Source organism: Trachemys scripta, chromosome 2, assembly GCF_013100865.1.
Source record: "Trachemys scripta elegans isolate TJP31775 chromosome 2, CAS_Tse_1.0, whole genome shotgun sequence".
Classification (NCBI taxonomy): Eukaryota; Metazoa; Chordata; order Testudines; family Emydidae; genus Trachemys; species Trachemys scripta.
In genome coordinates this window covers 189,783,436-189,805,815 of record NC_048299.1, presented here as the reverse complement: position 1 = coordinate 189,805,815, position 22,380 = coordinate 189,783,436, and the positions used below count along the sequence as shown (strand labels likewise).

The window sequence follows — 22,380 nt, the reverse complement described above, 5'->3', positions numbered from 1 at the left end:
AAAATCTTACTGTGTTATAGGTGAAACCGCATTATATCAAACTTGCTTTGATCTGCCGGAGTGCGCAGCCCCCCCGCCCCCCGGAGCGCTGCTTTACCGCATTATATCCGAATTCATGTTATATCAGGCCACGTTATATCGGGGTAGAGGCGTACTGGCAGGACTGGCACTTTTCCTTAAGATACTGAGCAGGTGAGTAAGGGGGCATAAGTGACTGCCCTATGCAGCCTGCTCAATTCACCACTCTGTGTGTGGGGCTGAAAGTAGATTCTAGTCATCCCTCTCCCCAAGCAGGTGGGTAAAATTGGTTATAGAGAAGTGGGGAATGGGTGGAATCAAGGCTTTACTCCTCTCTCCCAAGCACTGGCTAGCAGAGCTGAGTTAGTTTGATGTGGGAAGTATACTGTGTTCTGTAGATGACTGTAACAAAGAAGTAATGGGGACAGACCATCCCTGTGCTGCTCTTGGAGTTGGGACTGCTATATGTCACTCCTTAAGCAAATGTCAATTTTCTTAAGAGATATAGGATGAAGTCTTGAGGTCTTTAGTTTTGTTTTATTCTTTTCTTACGCAGACAAATTCTGAGATTTTGCTTGAGCGAAAAGCTTAATAAGTGCGTCACAGTTTGGGCAGAAAAGTAAAGTGGAATCTACAGCCTGGCTTCTGATGTGCTCATGGTTCTAAAGATTTTCTAATTTATTGGACATATGTGTTTGTTATATTTATAACTAATATTCACTTCTCCTTATCTGTTTTAGGTGTGAAATTAGATTAAGAATCGAAACATGAATCTAGACTCTGTCCATAAATTATCTGACAAGACTCAGATTTTCAAGACCCAACAAAGACAGTCTTATGAACTAGATGAAGGTAGCAAAGCAACAGGTAACCTCTGTAACTCAAGTTTACCATCTCAAAGGCTCCATCCATACTCCTCTCACCATCCTTGTATGCATATTAGTAACAACAATGACTGGGAGATTTCTGAAGAGCTCCGACTTCGGGAGCTGGAAGAAGTTAAGGCTAGAGCTGCCCAAATGGAGAAGACCATGCGCTGGTGGTCAGACTGCACTGCCAACTGGCGGGAGAAATGGAGCAAAGTTAGAATAGAAAGGAATAAAGCCCGGGAGGAAGGGAGACAATTGAGAATCAAACTGGAGACCACAATGAAGGAACTGAGTGCACTGAAAAAGCTAAACCAAGACTTACTAATTGAAAAGGAAGAGTGGGAAACTGAAATTACTTGGAAAAAGAAACTCAATTTCTCAGATATGCCCTGTATGACAGAAAAGGAGTACCAGTTAGTGTGTCTGGAACAAAAACCTGTTAAAGATGTGATCAAGAACAAAATCCTTGTGGTACAAGAAATGCATAAGGTAAAGGGAACTATACGTTTGTATGTTCTGAAATCTGCATTTTTATCAAGTCTACATAAGGTCCACTTTTCTACGCTTCATGGTAACACTGTACATGTATGCCTGTCTCCACTCCTAAAATTTCAGTACATAATGCTTTGTTTATATATAAACTAGAAGACCAATTTGCATTATCACTCGTATATAAACAGTTGCCATGGGGGCAGTTAATGAGCTGATAATTTGGGCTCCCCTGTGACTTGTATATCTTTCTCCCTTCAAAAAGCAATGTAGGTTTTCTTGTGTCCAGTCATTAAAGTCTTTACTGGTATATGGACACAGGTAGAAGTGAAAATGAGTGGAAGCTATTTACATAGTCCTGGTCTTCCAAAATTCTTCCTGCCCTTCACAGTTAATTCTAGTGAATAACTTTGAGTTCCTTGAGGGAGGGGGGGACATCCCCTTCCTGCAGAATAGGAGTATTTTTAAAGAGCCAGGACTGTAGTTATGTTGTTTCTTGGTAATATAGAATCAGAAGGTGGCTATGGACTCTTAATGAGTGGAATAGTTTGGTGCAACTTTTCCAGCTCTACAGTTGCCTTTTTTAAAAGAAAGGAACTAGTTTTAGCAAATGGAACTGTACCCTCTTCCTTTGTCAGTATTCATTCCAGCACTGGATATATGTTATATACCCATCGTAAACAGCATCACCTATAACCTGTATTGACTATAGGCATGATTCAAAGCCCGCTCAACTCAAAGTTTACAATGACGTGAATAGACTATGAGTCAGGGCCTTCAGCATGTGCATCTTTTGTTAGAATTTCCACTGACACTGCTGTGAGGTGAGCTACAGTATGTACTGTGACCCTGAATAGACATTGTACTGGCACTTGAGAATCAACCTGTAAAAAGATACTGACCTATTATACATTTCATTGTGCATTTCTTCTGTATGCACACTCAAAGAAAGGGCTTAGATATGGAGCCAAATTCTCTGCTGATGTAATTCCTTTTATTTCAGTGGAGTTATTCCAGTAGAGAATTTTGGCCTCAAGTTTATTATGAACTCTTAAGATTTTTGCAACAATTGGAAAATTATATTTGTACCTTATTCAGAAGGACTAGCCAGTGATTGGATTCTAATGTGTTGGGCAGAGTTTCCTGCTAGTTCACGAGGCTTAATGAAAATGTTGTGCTGTTTTATGATTTGTCCAGGTATTATTATTATTATTATCATCATCATCATCCAACTTTTTATCAGGCTGATCTTGACGAGTGGTCACATCATGTAACTAAGATATTTTTCATTTACTCTAAGAAGAAATGTGCTGAATTAAATACAAAACACTATGTTCCTAATTATTTTTACACAAAGGATCCTCTTAAAACTATATTTGCAATATTGATTTTAAAATGAACTAATTTAATTAGACAAGGTGATTATTCAAGGTATACACATTGGTCTTTGAATCTATGCATTTAATCTCCATTGACATCCATAAAAAGTATAGTAATTCTCTTGACTTTACTATTACACATACACACTATGATCCGTGCATCTATCTTTGTTATAGAAGACAACTACAGTCTTTTTTTTTTTTGTTATTCATAAAGACTGTCATCAACCATCGAGATGTGCAGCTAACAGCTCCCAAAACACAACAGCACATAGCACCATGAGAAAAATCTGGTGCTCACGGTCAAGAAAGTTAATATCTTGTAAGAGCTCAAAGTTGACATCCCGAACTTTCTCCCAGTGACTCGAGAGATTTTCAAAAACATAAGAAGCTCGACCAGCAGCCTGAGGGATTGTTTGAAGTAAAGAAAATTCAGTACTTCCACCAATAGGAAGTTTTTTCTCAGGATTACTATTCACATTCAGCATCCCAGCCTCTGTAATTTTGGTTTCCTTCTCAACCCTATGGATTGGTGTTTCATTTGAAGTGAGTGTGTCAAGTTCTTGTATCATCTGGTTAATTGCATTAATGGATGAAGCTATCTTGCCAGAAGGCCTATTATTGTAATGGTCTGCAGTTATACCCACTTCACCAGTTATTTTACCATGCTTCTTCTGTGCATCTGTAAAGGTAAACGATTCTTGGAAAGCTGAACTTGTTAGCGGTGGCTTTTCACTTGTCACCAAAACATTTGTAGCTGTTCTTAGTGTTTCTGCAGACACCATTTCTTTATTGGTAACAGTACTGGGATTCACAGCACTCAGTATTTGTTGTTTAGCAATCCTATTTAAAACTCAAAAACACTGAAATACAGCAGGGCTGCCATGCAGGGGCCCCCACGAGAATGTCGGAGGCTCCCCTCTGCCTCCCTCATCCCCCAGCGCCTCAGCGCGCCACGTCCTGGAGTGGCCCTGGACAGAGCTAAAGCCGCATGGCTCCAGCGGGATCTGAGCTCCTCCTGCTCAGAGCTGCATGGTAAGGGGGCGGGGCTGCGAGCTGCAGCTGAGTGGTGGGAACTCAGGTCCCACTGGAGCCACGGGGGATTGGATCATGGGCGTTCCGGGGATCTGTCAGGACTCAGCGGGGGGGTGGATAGGGGTCGGGGCAGTCAGGGGACAGGGAGCAGGGGGGATTCGTGGGCAACATCCTACACACTTTTTTATATATTTAACACTATTATAAATGCTGGAGGCAAAGCAGGATTTGAGTTGGAGGCTGACAGCTCACAACCCCCAATAATAACCTCGTGACCCCCTGAGGGGTCCCGGGTTAATTTAATTTTAGCAATTTAATTTAATTTAATTCACATGCATGTGCTATTTTGAGCATTTCAGTTTTCACAACATAGGCTCATACCAGATTCTGGAACAAGTTCAAATGCTCAGTTTGTGGAGTATGTACATAAACTATACTAAAGACAAACCCACAGTAACCGTCTCCAGTTTGTGAGGGACCCCATGGAGCCAATCTCTAGGAAACAGATAAATTCATGGAGGTTAAGTCCATTAATGGCTATTAGCCAGGATAGGTAAGGAATGGTGTCCCTAGCCTCTGTCAGAGGGTGGAGATGGATGGCAGGAGACATCACTTGATCATTACCTGTTAGGTTCACTCCCGCTGGGGCACTTTGCATTGGCCACTGTCGGTAAACAGGATACTGGGCTGGATGGACCTTTGGTCTGACCATTCTTATGTTCTAACCTAAATGAACCCAAAGTTATGGAGACAGATATGAGTCAAGGAAGCCAGCAGAGTATCAGAAACCTGGAAAAATCTCTGACTGGATGGGCTCAGGCGTTTGGTCACACGCTGAGGTGGTTCAAAAGTTTTGGATTATTTTTAAGCAGAATTTTTTTATTGTTTCTTTAAACAATCAAACACAGCAAGCAGCAAATATTTGGCCACACACTTCTGAAACCCCAAACCATGTTCAGGTTTTTGCAGACTAATTTCAACTTTTCAATTAAAAAAATTCACAACAAATTTTGAAGGAAAGCAGACTTTGTCTGTGATTTTTTTCTGCTTTTTAAAAACCCCTAGTTTTCGATCCAAAAAAAGTTTTGATGGAAAATATTTGTCCAACCCTTTTAATGAGCTTTAGTGCCTTTTAGCACTAGCTGATGCTGAGAACCAGTGATAACTTCTTTTCAAGTCACCTTTATAAGGTTTCTCAAAACTGGGTTTGTGCTGAGATGCGGAAGGTTTTTAAAAGTTTATTTTTCCCAGGGCCGCCCCGGGGGGAGGGGGCAAGTGGGGCAATTTGCCCCAAGCCCCGCAGGGGCCCCCACGAAAATATAGTATTCTATAGTATTGCAACTTTTTTTTGGAAGGGGCCCCTGAAATTGCTTTGCCCCAGACCCCCTGAATCCTCCGGGTGGCTCTGTAATACAGAATTCAAATCAATGAAAACCAAAACAGTATTTTCTGTTTATAGTCCAGTGGTGAAACTCTGGTCCTAGAGATTTTCCACTGACTTCAACAGGGCCAGAACTTCACCCTTAGTCGCAAAGTCTACACAGATGTATGTTATTAACTGTTTGTCAGAGTGACTAAAATGTGTAATCTACAAGGCCTAAAGGAGGGAATGACACAAATATATTTTAACAGTATATCTCCTTCACTGATGAAGGATAATGTGCCAGCTGCTTTATAGTTTCAGTGTGTTAAAAATTGCCTGGGAATATCCATTTACCTAATTTACAGTAACTTTTATAATATAATTTTCATGCATCATGTTAAAAAGTTTTGATAATGTCAGATGAACAGAGTTGTCAGGAACAGTACAGAGATTTATTGAGAGAAAGTGAATTCGTTTATAACTAATTGGAAGAAACACAATTTATTGTATTTCTGAAGTTAGCTGGATTTCTCTTGGGAGAACTTCAATTTACTTAATTATGGATTAAATTTGGTTCCCACAATTCTTCATGCAAAATCATTTGCCTTCGCAAAACAGAAATCTATTTAGGCATAAACTCTTTTCCCTTCCCCTACACCATTTCTGTCCCCTCAGAAAAAAACCCAGTGGACATCAATGGGAATTGGATTAGACTCTTCAGGGTCAGATGTGGGACCTTTTGAAAATGCTAGTTGAGAAGAATATTTCAATGCCTGAGAGAAACAGATCCTTGGCTTCTCACCACGCTGAGTGCCATCAGCCACACTAGCTGATCATCATGGTGGTCAGGGGCATTATTGACCACATTCTATGTGCAAGATGTGTGATTCTTCCTTCGTTGCGGCTGTACATGTTTGAACAGCATGACAGTCCTTGTAGACTTCATTATGAGATGACTGTTCCTAACATATGTTTGTATTTTCTGGCTTAGGATGTTTTGTTCTTATGTTTTTTTCTCAGGATGTGGAGACAACTGAAAACACATTAAGAAAGAACCAGGGTACAAGATTCAATCTGAGGCTTACTGACTCCTTTGCCCCTGGCATTGGTCTGGAAAAGCCTACACAAAGGCTCGACAACGTAGTCCATCCTCCAGAGAATGAATTAATACATGTTTCTGCTTTGCATTTGCAATTGGATGAGTCACAGAAAATCTTACAGAAGGAAAGAGAGTAAGTGCAAAATTGATTCTCCCTAGAGCAAGTTACTTAAATAAATAAAACCAGTGTTCTAAAATGGTCACATGACCATTAATTTCTGGTAAGAGGCATATATTTAAATATTTTAGGAGGAACAAACTTAGTATAAGGATGTTTGTTTCATGTTGACAACATATTTCTGCGTTGTGTGAAGATTTCGTCAATATTTCGTAAGTATGGTGTCATATACTTGAGACTCTATATGGCTATCTGTAAAAATGTGAAGTTGGAATTGGCCAAGGATGCTTGCTTGCTATTTGATATCAGTATTACTGTACCTGGTCTTTGGTATGTTGTTACCAGAATGTATTCTCCATAGCATTACACTTGGAAGCTTCAGCTAGTGCCAGGGCTGGCTCCAGGCACCAGCCAACCAAGCTCGTGCTTGGGGTGGCACCTGGTAAGGGGTGGCCAATCTTGGAGTGGCAGGGGGGCAGTGCGGCGCGGTGCTTGGCGGGGGTTCAGCAGCTCGGCGGGGGTGTTCGGCGGCGCGGCGCTCCATAGGGAGGGGTTTGGCAGCACTCCGCGCGGGGGGTGTTCAGCGGCGTGGCGCTCCGCGGGGGTTTCCGCGGTGCTCCGCGCAGGGGGCTTCAGCAGCGCAGTGCTCTGCAGGGGGAGGAGGAGGTGTTCGCTGGTGCTCAGCGGGGGTTCAGCAGCTCGGTGGGGGTGTTCGGCGGCGCTCAGCGGGGGTTCAGCAGCTCGGTGGGGGGTGTTTGGCAGCGCGGCAGGGCGGGGGCTATTCGGTGGCGCTTGGCGGGGGGGTTTCGGCGGCGCAGCACTCGGTGGGGGGGGTTTGCTTGGGGGAGGTGTTACGGCGGGGCGTCACTTTTGTTTGCTGCTTGGGGCGGCAAAAAAGTTAGAGCCGGCCCTGGCTAATGCAGAATGACTCCCTGTGTGCTCAATAGTGAGGGGCTTTGGGTTGAAAGGTGCTACACAGATACGAAGTATTAATAGTATTATCTATACACCTCAAAATAAGCTCAATCTAGGAACTGGATAATTTAAGACTAGAAAAAGAATACAGATCCTTCCTTTCACGGCATTACTCGGAATAGGCAATAAAATGCAGACAAAATTCAATGTTGATAAATGCGAAGTAATGCACATTGTAAAACATAAGCCCAACTACACATACAAAATGTTCGATTCTAAATTAGCTATTACCACTCAAGAAAGAGATCTTGGAGTCATTGTGGATAGTTCCTCTGAAAACATCCAATCAATGTGCAGCAACAGTCAAAAAAGCTAACAGAATTTTGGAAATCATTAGGTAAGGATAGATAATAAGACAGAAAATATCATATTGCCTCTATGTAAATCCATGGTATACCCACATTTTGAATACTGTGTGCAGATGTGGTTGCTCCATCTCAAAAAAGATGCATTGGAATTGAAAAAGTTCAGAAAAGGGCAACAAATGAATAGGGGTTTGGAATAGCTTCCCTATGAGGAGAGATTAATAAGGCAGGGACTTTTCACCTTGGAAAAGAGACGATTAAGGAGGGATATGATAGAGGTCTATAAAATCATGACTGGTGTGGAGAAAGTAAATAAGGAAGTGTTATTTACTCCTTCTCATAACACAAGAACCTAGGGGTCAACAAATGAAATTAATAGGCAGCAGGTTTAAAACAAACAAAAGGATGTATTTATTCACGCAACGCACAGTCAACCTATGGAACTCTTTGCCAGATAATGTTTTGAAGTCCAAGACTATAACAGGATTCAAAAAAGAGATATATAAGTTCCTGGAGGATAGGTCCCCCAATGGCTATTAGCCAGGCTGGGCAGGGATGCAAAACCATGCTCTGAAGTGTCCCTAGCCTCCGTTTGCCAGAAGCTGGGAATGGGCGACAGGGGATGGATCACTTGATGATTCCCTGTTCTGCTCATTCCCTCTGAAGCACCTAGCATTGGTTACTGTCAGAAAACTGGATACTGGGCTAGATGAACCATTGGTCCGACCCAGTATGACCATTTTTATGTTTGGTTAAGATAAGTAGTGAATGTCTGGTATCTGTTTGGTGCTCTGAAGGAAGAGACTTGGTGATCTCATTCTAGCTGGTAAGAGACAGGTGTCTGCATTAGAGCCATTACTGGGAATAAGGGATTAGCTGATCATCCCTATGGGACGTCAGTCTAGAAAAAGGATTGAGGAACATTGATTGGGTCTTGCAAGAAAACTTGCAGTTTGTGCTGTACCCATGAAGTCAGAAGACTTCAGTCACCAGAACTGTTGTTCCAATAAGAACTTAAGTTAACTGAAAAAGGAAAAAGAAGAAAATTTCCCCTCCTCAACAACAGCAGAAGTAGATTAAACAATTTCAGTACAAAGAATTAGCAACACTCGGCTATGATGGAGCAATGTTTTCCATTATTACTTTTTTTTTTTTTTGGCAACTATCTTGTGGATATTGTGAGTCTGTGGATGTGTTTGTTTATGGATCAGTTTTGGCATGCAATCAGTGCAAGACTATCACACAGCTATTGCCCCCTCCCCATAATAACAGAATGTTTCTAATGGTTATAGTGACTGTATTTTCTGTATAAATCTGTCTGCTCTCTTAAACTCACCACAGCTCTGTAAGTGGGTGGCTGATGTTAGGAGTCACAAGAAAATAGTATGTCTTTCAAATGCCTAACAAAACCATTGTGTGCTAATAGTTTTAAGACTCTAATAGTTTTAAAGTAAGTGCAACCTGTTGAAAATGTTAAAGTTCTTGCAAGTTTCATTGTGTCCCCAACTGGGCATGCAGTTAACAACCTTAATAGTGCAACAGAGCCTGCCCTGCGATCTCTAGCAGTTTCTTAGATCCAACACTATGGTGTGCTGAATGCCTCTTGTATGTGATAGGTACCTCAACTCCCATTGATTCCATTGGGAGTTAAAGGTATTCAGAACCTAGCATGAGGCACTTAGTACTCCTCTAGCAGAGATAGAAAAATAAACTGGGAATCAGGAGACCCAGTTTCTATTCTTGGCTCTGCTATTTGATCTGCAGTTTAACCTGGGGTAAACTTTTCTATGCCTGTATTTCCCCCCCACACTCTTTATCCGCCTTATTTATTTAGATTGCAAACTCTTCAGGGCAAGGACTGCCTCTTATGTGTTTTTGTACAGTTTCTAGGCCAATGGAACAACAGGCTCAATGGGAGCCTCTGAGTACAGGTCCTACTGTAACACAAATAATACATTAGTACTTCATATCCTCATCATGCCATTCGTAAGCACAGTATACAGGAAAACTCCACTTTCCAATGATATTATCTACATAGCCGTTCAATATGTACATTTGATACAACTACCCAAATAGAGCATTTTACACTCATTAGAAGTTCCTTCTTTAATTTACAGTTTCATCCTTTTGCTGTCCAGTGTTAAATGTCCTTTCTGTTTTGTTAATTCACTTTCACTTCTCCTGTATGGTCAGGATCACACTTCCCATTATACATTGTAAAGGTGTGAATTCATCTCTTTAGCTGTCCTGTGCTTCACTGTCTGATGTTTTTCATGGTTACTAATCAGCCTGGTATCATTATTTTAGCCTTGACTATGCTAATGATGGCTTCAATTTTATCATCCTGTTCAACTGTAATTTTTTATTGCTGGTCATGATGGCCTATGAGAGTAATATTACTTTCTTCAGACATCAACTATTCTCTGAATTAAAAAAAATTAAAAAATCAAATTGTGTTTTCTAAATGATATCCAAACTACTGCTTCCTGGCAGAAAACTCGACCTCATTATTGAGAAAAGGGGTGAGACAATATTATTTATTGGTTGTATTACCATAGCATTTAGAAGCCTTAGTCATGGACCAGGACCCCATTGGGCTAGGCACAGACACAGAATAAAAAGATGCTCCTTACGCAAAGAGCCTACTATCTCAGGATAAGAGAAGAGACAACAGATGGATATAGATAGATAAGGAAGTACAAGGAAACAATGAGACAGTATTGGTAAGCATGATAGTCAGTCGTATCAGCGCAGCAGTGCACTAACTGTTGTCAAGTTTTTGAAGGCATTGTGGCAAAAAAGTTTTCTTACCCCCAACTTTATTTAACACCACTGCCAGTCTATAGTAATGGGTGTCTGTGCCATCTGGCACTTGATCACCATATAGCAGGAAGAAAAGCACTTAGAGTTTATAAGATCTGTTTAGGTTTAGTACTTTGGTCAACTAAGCTCATTACAAATCTATCTTTCAGCATGGGTTTATAACAAAATGTTTATAAAATATGGCTCTAGTCAAAACAATCTTATCACATGAATGTTGCCATTTGTCAAATGCTTGGTAGATTATCAAAGGCATTCCTATGGCATAGAATTGTTATTCCTAGCAGATGTCTTTGAGGTTTCTTTTCTTTTAAACTATTCCACTTGTCTGGTTTTCTAGTCCTTCTTTGTCCCTTGTGCTTTACAAAGCACCTCCTATTACACCTCTACTATGATATAACGTGACCCAATATAACACAAATTTGGAAATAACACAGTAAAGCAGCCCTCCGGGGTGCGGGGCTGCGCACTCTGGCGGATCAAAACAAGTTCGATATTACGCAGTTTCACCTATAACGCGGTAAGATATTTTGGCTCCCGAGGACAGTGTTATATCGCGGTAGAGGTGTATAATAAACACTTTCAAAAACTAATAAGGCTAAAATAACATCAACACTTTATCTTAAATGTTTGGACATCTTCATCCTCCTGTTTTAAAAGTCTCCTGCTACCAGACTAAGATGTAGTTTATAATCTAATGGAATACATCTAGGCTTTATGATGCTGACCTGATTTCATAATACTGTTGCGATTATGAACCAAGTGACTTTATGTGTAATACCCTTTGTCTAATTGCCATTTTCTAACAATGAGTAATGACCCACCTCAAAGGTCCCAGAGCCCAGGCTGCAGCCAGAGCCTAAATGTCTACACAGCAATTAAACACCCTTTAGCCTGAGTCCTGTGAGACCAAGTCAGCTGGCTCAGGCCAGCCGTGGGTGTATAATTGCAGTGTAGACAAATCCTGTGTGGTGCTCTCTGCTGTTCTAAATCATATTTCTTTAGATCTCTGGATAATGGTAGAAAATAATTCTTTAATTGTTTTGAATAAAGGGTAAAGGTAGCAATGAGAGTTCATTATTTAAATACTACAGTACCTCTCTCTAAGGAATCAGATTGTTCTTCATGCATTGTGTAGTCTTAATATTTTTGTAGATATTGTCTTGGTTGTAGGAGTAAGTAGAGCTTCATAACCAAGTATCTTATTGGAAGCAAATAAATATTAAAAGATGTCATCTTAATGAAGATGTAGTAGTACTTCTGAGATCAATACATCCCCATTTCCGAAATATTTCTAGCAGCTTCCTTCAGGAGCAAATAATATTTGAAATGGCTAGAGAATACAAACAAAATTTGAAAGCATTTCATTTGGGTTATTAATGTCTAAATTAGAACATTTATGGTTTCCATTCTTATGGAACTGTGCATATGTTATGTATATGTCCCCTTACAATTCCCCTCTGACTGTACTTAGACAAAGTGAATAGGGTCTTTGAAAATTTCATCACAAACTACCCAATGTAAAGGTCAGAAAGAAACAACTCTAATAAAAAAGCCTAGTGTTCAAATTGCAATCCTGAGAGCTCTATTCAAATCTAATTATTTTATGGCTTCCAGAGTACACTGAGTAAGAGAACCAGAGAAAAAGTATTCTGCACTCATCTGATTGAAATACCACAAACCATCCTGCTTGCAAAAGCCCATTATCATACCTCTGTCAGCCTAGACCCTGACATTGGGGACAGTACGAACCGATCACAGCTTTCTGCAGTCCGTGAGAGCTGTAGGAGGCTGGCAAAGTCTGAAAGAAGAGAACTTCTGGCTGGGAGAGAAGCATGGCCAGAGTAGCTGGGAATGTACTGATTCATACCTCCATTTAGAGCTTTCTATTGGTGGAGTACTGAGGGAACAGACAGTGACATTTTAATGCTGCTTGCCTACCAGCCCTAGTGGAAATGGGACATGCCCTTCCTGGAAGTAAAAGTTCAAGGATTTTCATTTTGACAGAAGACTAGAAAAGGAGTGCTCATGCCATCTAGAAATGGTGGTATATCAACCTTTTTTTTTTTTTTTTTTTAGCATTGAGGACTTTTTTCCAGGTGTTGAAAATGAACTGTACTGACTTCAGTGGAGCTAGGCTGATTTACACCAGTTGAGGACCTAGCGCTAGGAAACACAGAATAAAGAGGGAACTGAGATAGAACTATTCCAAGAAAAAGTATAATTAGTTATAAACAATGTACAATAAATGCCCAGGGAAGATGAATGCTGTAAAAGGTAAAACAAAGCTCAAATAAAGTAGATCCCTGTATGGAGTGGGAAAGCAGCCTAGAGCAGGAAAAAGTGAAAACTTGGGAATGTACGATTAAGATAATCTAATGAAAGATAAAATTGGCCTTTTCCCTTGCTTTATACTCTATTCTATTGTTCAGATATTGCACCTATTCGTTACCTTTTCTCTAATGGTCTTTGCCATCACATGGTATATTGGGTCAACTGATTCTGGTCGAAGTCAATTTCCAAGTCTCCTTTGGTTTAGCATTGCATTTCATGCATATTTCACATTGTTAGATTGTTTTGGTTCCTTCTCCTCACTTTGGTGAATCTCTTTGGCTAATCCTTTGAACATCATACAAGTAATAGAAACATGTAATTTAAAAAACAAAAACAAAACAAAACACTCTGTTTAAATCCAGCAAAGCAAGACAGTTTAGAAACAATACAAAAGCTATTCAGAATCAGCTTTGTTATCTTAAAGATTTGTTTTAATGATGATTGTTAAAACATTTTTATAGAATGCATTTTTTCCTGGAAAAAGAAGTAGAGAAGCTGGACTCTGATCTCTCTCAGTGGAAATGGAAGTATGAAGAAATGCGACAGTCCAAGCTGGAGAGCCTGAAACAGGTACGTTGGCAAAAAAACAAACAAAATACTACTACTGGGGAACAGAGAGCAAAACAGGCTTTTGTCCCCCTGACTAACTAAAAACAAAACAGAAAAATGAGTCTGTGAAACTGATAAACAAGTAATTCTGTACTGTAGCAGATGCCTGCCCTAGAGGAAACAATATTTTCTGCATTTGACAGAAAATGTGAGTCACCATTCTCACCCTCATTCAGAGCCCATGTGCAGAGACTGACCAAACTACTGAGCCAAATTACATCATACAAGCATATTATATAGTAGTTTCATTTGGACTAATTGTTTCAAACCATCCATGTTTTATGACCTAAATGGAAACTGCTTTTTTTAAAAAGTTGCTGAGTCCTGATAACTCTCATAAAATTCATTGAAATCCGTGGGTATTCTGAAAACCAGGTCACTTCTATTTAGGTGTCAAAACATTGGAATGTAACTTTAAGCACCCAGGTTTGGAACATATGGTTAAAGCGTTTACACTTTCTTTGCCTCTATTGTGCACAAGAAACCAAGAATTGTTAGGTTTTTTTTAATTCACTTACAGTGATTCTCAAACATTTAGATTGTCAATTGCTATTACTTAGATTACATTTTTTTTAAATTAGCATACATATATAAACTCAGCAGGGAATGCACTATAGCAATGTTTGAATTGAATCCTCTAAATTTTACACACTTTACTTTGTAGTCCCAGATCTTCTCTTGGTCTGTTATCTTAGGCTTCCTTTTAGATTTTGGTTTCTTTTGCTCTCCTTAGTTGTTATGTAGGAAAATCCATCCTGATTAAATGCAAACTATTCAATTGGTCCATCATACCTCTGTGATTAAAATATGAAGCAGATGTTTTGGTAAATTATTTTGCCCTGAGGTTTTGATCACTGCTGGGGAGAAGGGAACAATAAAAATTGATATATGGATAAGAGACAACTATCATGCAGTCTCCAACTGAAAATCATCTTTGAGTTCTTATTTGGATACATGTTGAAAAGAAAAAACTAATTTTAACATGAGATGTTGATTTTGATGCAATACATGATATTGAACAAACACATACACAGAAAATATTTGTATTTAACTGTGAACAGAAGATAACTTTTTGGGTATTCTGAACATCTTGGGAGTTTTGTAGGGCTGTGATTTATTTAGCTTTTAATGTTACAGGGGAAAACACTGGTTTTAGTAAAACTGATTAATTTGAATGAAATTACCACCATACTATCTATTTTGTAAGTGAAAATCCTCCATATTTTAAAATGCACAAATCTTGTGAGTGGGCGAAATGTTATTTGTTATATGTCAGTGTTAAGAAAAAATATTCAACTACTCTTACAAGCTTCTTGATAACAAAGCTTATCTCTCTTGAGAAATCATCATAATAGAAAAAAATGTAACAATAAATCTATGATCTGTTTTCCCCAAATAGATATGATATCATAGTTATAGAATTGGGCATTGGTAAAATGCAGCTTCTTAGACATTGAACTGCAGCTACATTTCAGCGGGAGCTGCCAAATTTCTCTGTTTCAAATAAAATTTAGATATCAACTTTTCAAAGACAAATTGCTGGATTTCTATCAGTTCAGGAAACAATATGCTAACTGTCCTTGAAAATTCCTGTTTAATTAAAAAAAATCCACATCACACTAGATAGTATTGGCAGGTTGAGAGTCATACTACTTAGCTCAAAAAATACTCATTTAAATGTTACTTAATAAAAGGTATTTTTGAACTGACACCATCATTTTATCTATATATGTACTCTATTTTCAGACTATGTTACAAAGCTGAATTTTTGCTAGCTGTAGGGAAGTGAATGTAACCATGCACTTCTGTTACTAGCTTTTTGTGTTTTGTGTTTGACTGTAGTCAGTGGTGAGCTGGAGCCGGTTCACAAGAACCAGTTGTTAAATTTAGAAACCGGTGTAGAACCGGTTGTAAAGGGGCCGGCGGGTGGGCAAACTCCGGCCCACAGGCCATATCTGGCCCGTGGGACTGTCCAGCCTGCCTGAGCTCCCAGTTGGGGAGGCTCCCCCGCGCAGAGCCCCAGCGTGCTGCGCCGCTGGCGCCAGTGCTCTGGGCAGCTCTGCAGCTCCTGCCACTTTGAGCAGCATGGTAAGAGGGCCCAAGGCTGGGAGGAGGGGTTGGATAAGGGGCAGGGAGCGGTTGGAGAGGGTGGAGTTTCTGGGGGGATAGTCAGGGGGTGGGGAACGGGGGGGGGACTGGGTAGGTGTGGGAGTTCCGGGGATCTGTTGGGGTGGTGGTGGATGGGGTCAGGGCAGTCAGGGGACAGGGAGTGGGGCAAGTTGGGTAGGGGGTTGGGTCCTGGGGGGCAGTTAGGGTGGGGGGTGTTGGGAGGGGGTGGTCAGGGACAAGGAGTGGGGGGGTTGATGGGTTGTGGGTTCTGAGGGGGGCAGTCGGGGGCAGGAAGTGGGTTGGGGTCGGATGGGTGGGCGGGGGGGAGGCAGGCACGTGGAGCTTTTACTCACCGTGCGGTTCCCTACCGGGTCTTTGGCGACACTTCGGCAGCAGGGTGGGGGTCTTCACTCAGTCCGGGTAAAGGACCCACTACCAAAAACCCGGAGCGAGTGAAGGCCCCCCCTGCCGCCGAAGGGCCACCGAGGATCCGGTAGGGAACCAGTTATTAGGATTTTGGGAGCTCATCACTGACTGTAGTTGGACTACATTTTTTTTTGTTGATTTCATATTGCTTCTGAAATGGTTTAAAAATGTGTCATCTCTTTGTTTGAAGTCTGGTGTGAGTAACTTAAGTGTCATATTTTCGGTAGATAAGACATGTGTTCACAAGTATTGTAAACAAAAAAACAATGTCATGGTTGCTTTAGTGACTGATACTTTGGAAGAGCCCAGTCTGGCTAGTGTCTACCCTCTGGAATGATGGAGCTGTTCAAGAGTGTGAGATCCCATAATCCTCAAGTGATTTGGAGTGGTTGTCTGTTATAGATAGAGTCTTGTAGATAGAAGCTTAAAAATATAGTTCTAACTCTCATGGATAAAACAGAAAAGGTCTTTAGTATCCTTCTGATATACTAAAAGTATGTTTAGAGGTTCTTATCTATCTGCATTACGGATCCACCAGCTTCTAGATTTGCTGTACCTGGACCCAGCAATGTTAATGCAACTATGCATGAAGGGAGATATATGTTGAACCTAGTCTTCTCACTGGTCTTGGTTATCTGAAGGGTAGTTATTGTCCTTATGGGGATTAGAGGATCATTCATTATAGTGTAGAGTTCAACACTGGGGATAAAACAAATTCCCTTCAACTAACCATACCTAATAAATGTTGCCCATTATATCATGCAGGATTTGGAGAAATGCTGACACACTCAGATTCAAGCACAGCCCTTTTCAAGGATACTCCTAGAGTAATGAACTCTATGTTCCAATGGATTCTTGCTGTACCCTTTACTCTGAGAGTACAATGGTTCTTATCTAAGTGATCGTGTGGAGATAATATTTCACAGAATTAACAACCTTATTTCTCTTGCCAAACCTTCTTCAGAACAGTGGATGATCTTAGTTTTTCAGTGTCAATGCCTCTGAAGATAGCAATTAGTAGCAATGTGATTAGTTCTGTTCATTTTTTGGAAGAACAAGAATTTGGTCAGGTTTGATAAGCTAAGAGGTATTAAGTAAAGGAGCACAGAAACTTCAGAATTGCCATACTAGAATACAGCAGTAGTGCAGTAAATGCAGCACTCTGTCTTAGAAAAAGCATATTACCACATCCTAAAAATGGAGAGGAAAATCTTTGGGTCTTTTTTTTTTTTAAGACTTCACTCACCTCAAATGTATTTGGAAACTATAAACTAGTGTCTAACTAGGAAAACATCCTAGAAAAAGTGACGATATGTACATAATGATGCTATCCCAGGTTCTAGTATGTGTTCACACAGCATCGTATATGTCCTGTTCAGTCATAAGGAAGAGAGATAGTATATATAGTTGTTACAGTAGGGAACTGGCAGTTAAGAGGCCTGAGTTCGACACCTAAATCTACTTCCAACTCACAATGTGAAATTATACAAGTCATTTTATATTGCCGTGCCTTGTATCACAAGGTTCACTTACAATTGGGCACCGCCTTGGGGCTGAGTCTGGGGATTGATTCCACTCAGGTCTGATGCCTCCCCTTCAGACAGATTGCTCATGGCCCATGCCTCATCGGTCTCAGGACTTGCAGTGCTCCCTCTTTGTGACTCAGCCCTCCAGCCAGGTCATTGTAGAGACCTCCCCTTCAGGGGTATCAAAGTCCCACTGGGTCAGCTTTCTGCATGCCATTCCAGACAGTCTTCTGCTCCAAGGCCAAGTCCTATGCTAGTTCCTCAGCAGCTGGGAACCTGGGCCTGCCCACTACTCCAGGTTCCAGCCCGGGGATTCTTTATCTAGCAGCCATGATCTGCTTGCTCCCAGCCTCTGTTGCTATTTCTCTGGACTCCTTCCTACTTCCCTTCTCTATCTCCTGGTACCTCCTCTAAATTTACCAGCCTAAACTCCCTCATCCTGGGGGTAACTGTACACTACTTATTTCTTTGGTTTCTTGCCAGACTCTGTAACCCCAAACACACCTCCCTTCTCTGAGGGAGTAACTGCAGACTACTTCCCCCAAAGCCCTTTTCTTCTTCTTCTTCTTCAGGTTTGTGGCATAGCAGACTCACTTCCTGAGTCTATGACTGCCATGCATTGTACTTAGTATCTTTTCCATGACTTAGAGCAGTGTTTCCCAAACCTGGGATGCTGCTTGTTTAGGGAAAGCCCCTGGCGGGCTGGTTTGTTTACATGCCGCGTCCGGAGGTCCTGCTGATCGTGGCTCCCACTGGCCATGGTTCGCTGCTCCAGGCCAATGAGAGCTGCTGGAAGCGGTGGCCAGTACGTCCTTTGGTCTGCACCGCTTCCTGCAGCCCCCATTGGCCTGGAGCAGCGAACCGTGGCCAGTGGGAGTCGCAGTTGGCCGGACCTGCGGATGCGGCAGGTAAACAAACTGGCCTGGCCCGCCAGGGGCTTTCCCTAAACAAATGGCGTCCCAAGTTTGGGAAATACTGACTTAGAGTCTCTCACCTTTCCCCGTATTCTTAGAGAATTGCAGAAGAGTTTTTTTAAAATGGGCCCTGTTTTCCTACTTTTTTTGATAGATGTGGCAAGATTTTTTTATTCTTTTTTTACTTTAAGGCTGAGTTTTCTATATAAATAACTCCTTTCATTGGTACAGTCTTTACAATCCCAAAGGATATGATCTATGGTTGCAGGAACCTTGCATGTTACACATAATCCATTTTTATGCGTGTTAATTAGAAATAAATTACTGTTTAATCTACAATGCCCTGTTATAATTCTAAATAGAGCCACTTCACTCTTCCTCCTAGAGCCTTGGATTATGTCAACATTGTCAACTGTAGGGCATACGTCTCAGAATTTTTTCCCATTTGTTTCATTTGCCAACAGTACTTGCCATTCCTTCCTTAGCTCATTTTTGATTAGGTGTTTAAATTCTTGTTTGCTTAAGGGAATTCCTAGGTTCATGATTAATAGCACTTTTTTGCCTATTTGTCAGTCAATTTGTTGCCTGCTATCCTTATATGTGCCGGGATCCATACTATTACTGTGGTTATATGCAATGGTGACAGTTCAGTTATTAGCAGTAATATTTCATTAAAGATACTGTCATTTCTGCTAGCAGACTTATCACTGTAAAATTGTCTGCAGCTCTGATAAGGAGTCTCACAGGTTGGCTACAGCAGCTAGCCACACATCTGAAGTCCAATTTAGTGCCAGTATAATCCCTGTTAGCTCAGCTGTAAAGACTGATACAAAGTTAGTTAGCATTATGGCTTTCTTGAGTTTGAGTGAGGCACTCTGAGAGCTGTTCCCACTCTTCCTGTATCTTCCTCATTGGAGCCATCTGTATACATTTGGCAATAGTGTCCCCACTTATATATTGATTTGTTATATGTTGTATATTTATCAGTCTTCTCCCTTTATGTATTTCACCCACGGCACCCTCCGGGCCACCACCTGCAGCACCCCCAGGGTCGCCCTTCCAAGCCCCTCACCCCCAAAGTTTTATTCAGGAGTAAATAGTAAAAGTCATAGATAGGTCACGGGCTGTGAATTTTTGTTTACTGCCTGTGACCTGTTCATAACTTTTACTAAAAATACCCATGACTAAAACATAGCCTTACATATGACACAGTTGTTAGCAAATAACATGACCCCTATTCCTGTACTCATTTCCTTAGGGAGGTCATTTATCATGATGTTAAAGAGGGTTGAGCTAATTCCATTCTCCTGTGGAATTCCATTTGCAAGTGAATATACGTTGGAAAAAGCTTTCCCTATTCAGACTTGTGTAGGTCTTTTGTTTAAGTCCCTTATCCATCTATATATTTTCCTCATAACATCCATGGAAACCACTTTATGAAGTAATCCCTCTCTCCATAACACAGCATAGGCTTTCTCTATGTCCAGAAAAGTTGTTATTGTGAATTCTTTGGTTCTCAGGTTTTTTTGTGGTTCTGTCTCTAACCTTACAGTGTGGTCAGTCTCACTCCTACCTCTTCTGAACCCACTTTGCATTCCATCTATGAATGTGCAATTATTTTTTTTAGGCCCATAGTCTCTAGTTTCCTGTATGGATTATAGACATTATAAAGTCGTAGAAATACTGAATTGTTTTGTATTGGTATTTATTATAGTATTATACTCAATATTAGCTTTTTAACCTCTACTTCAAGGTAATTCAGGTTTTCCTTAATGAAGATGCAGAAACCTCCACCTTTTCCTATTTTTCTATCATGTCTATATATGCCACATCCAGGGAATGTATAACCTACTTTTTCTATTAGCCAAGTCTCCAGTATGCATATTTCTATTAGCCAAGTCTCCTGTATGCATATGCATCAGGATTTGTTTTCATATCAATCATATTTTTCTTTAATTCCTTAGACTGTGGGCATTCCAACTGAAAATAGGTTAAAATTCTTTTAATCTTCAATATTTCCTTCACTTAGGAAAGAATGAAGCCAATGCACTGATAGATTGCTAGCTCGCAGGTACTTTTCAGCAGCTTTTATTATAATTCTTATTTTCTCTGTTTTCTTTCTTGTTTGAGATGTACAGTTCCTTACTTCAATAATAAATCAATGAATCTCTGTTCTATAAGTAGCATGTCATCTCCTTTTACCCCAATGTCACTTGTTTCTTCCTTCCAATTATTTTGTTGCTGGCTATTCCCTTTCTCTATATCAGGTTTTCTTTCCCCCTCGTTTAGATCTCTCATAGCAGCTTCTGCATAAGATATTGTTAGTAATTTTGGTTTATTTTTCTAGCTTGCTTTGTCTCAGTACATCTTTTATACGCTGCCGCAATTAAAACGTTTTTGTTCTGTCCTTTCCTCACAATCATCGTATGAATGTTCACCTCCACACTTACTGCATTATATTTTCTTTTTGCAGTTATTTTCTATGTGACCAAATCTTTGACACCTGTAGCTTTTTACAGGAGAAGGAGTGTAGGGCGTAGTCCATAATTTTTGATACCCTAAAGTTACTGTATCTGGTAGCATTCTTTCCTTAAATGTGACCAGCCCAGCTGGTCAGGGGTTTGCTATCACCTCCTCTTCTGCTCATTAGCCTCTTAGCCATTATCACCTGATCTTTACAGATTCACTGGTTTATTTCTTCTTCTGACATTTCATCAGGCATATCACATACTACTCTTTTTGTTTCTGCGAGGAATTTAGGTAGCTCACAGCATTTTTTATTTTACCTAGGCTAGCATGCTTGTCTTAAGGAGCGCCCACACATTTTTTGATCCACTCTGCAATCCTCAGGGGGTCAATATCCCTTAACAAGGGATATCCCTTTATTCCCTTAACAAGGGATTTCCCCTTCATGCCCTTCTATTTGCTGTTCCTTCTTCTGGTTCTAGACAATCTATCCCTTTTTGTTTCTTCTTTATTTACATGCAGTCTTTCTCAGTGTTTTCCCTTTCTTCACTGTCTAGCCTAGTTTTGGTTTCATTTGTTGGCTCTTCCATCTCACTCTGCCAAGCCTGTCAGCCACAGCTCAGCCAGCCAGTAGTAGTCTACTGAGTCCTTTGTCAGCAGCCCAACCCAGCCATTCATCTCAAACTCTTGCTCCAGCCTACCCATCAGACCTCTTTTGTTCTCAGCTTGCTGGCTTTATACAAGTTCAGCCTGTCCCTGTCCAGCTGGGCTTCATCATCGATTAGCCTTTCAGGCCCTGGCTCTCCCACAGTAGAGCCTATCAGGTTAATTGTCTTAACCTGCTCTGCCTTGTGTGGGTTGGACACCCTTCACACCTTGGTTTCCATGCTTGTGAAGTGGGAAGAACATTAATATTTCTTGGGGGGGGGGGGGGGGGAGAGGGCAAGAAGATAGATCAGTATACAGTATCATTTATATTGCCTTATCAGAATAGATCAGGGGTCAGCAACCTCTGGCACGCGGCTCGCCAGGGTAAGCACCCTGGCTGTGATTCGCCGTCCCAGGCCAATAGGGGTGACGGGAAGCTGCGCGGGTGAGGGATGTGCTGGCCATGGCTTCCCGCCGCCCCTATTGGCCTGGGACGGCGAACTGCAGCCAGAGGGGGCCGCGATCGGCCGAACCTGCCGCATCAGCAGGTAAATAAACTGGCCTGGCCCGCCAGGGTGCTTACCCTGGTGAGCCGCGTGCCAGAGGTTGCTGACCCCTGGAATAGATACTATGGTGATGAACACCATAGCAGATTCCTAGGATTCCTTCATTTGTTCATATCTTTTCTGACATTATCTATTCTCCGTAGCCACTGATATGGTGGATTGTTGGACTCATCTAAACTACTTGGAGAACAGGATAGTTATCCTGATAGTCACTAGAAAGTGACTCTGTGAGATCCAACTTGGAGAGGAATGGCTTTGATTAGATAATACATAGATAAGTATTTGGCTCATTTTTTACTTTGAAGTGGACAT

General features: G+C 41.0%; 1 protein-coding gene across 2 annotated transcripts in view; it reads left to right on the top strand.

The window, feature by feature from the left end:
- The window catches only part of CCDC102B (coiled-coil domain containing 102B), a 352,649-nt gene that overhangs the window by 47,272 nt on the left and 282,997 nt on the right, over positions 1-22,380 (top strand). For both annotated transcript variants that reach the window (XM_034762546.1, XM_034762547.1), the window contains exons 2-4: positions 759-1,376; positions 6,174-6,385; positions 13,266-13,374. In XM_034762546.1, coding sequence (XP_034618437.1) covers positions 786-1,376; positions 6,174-6,385; positions 13,266-13,374 — 912 coding nt within the window. In that variant the 5' untranslated portion in view covers positions 759-785. The remainder of the gene's footprint in view (positions 1-758; positions 1,377-6,173; positions 6,386-13,265; positions 13,375-22,380) is intronic.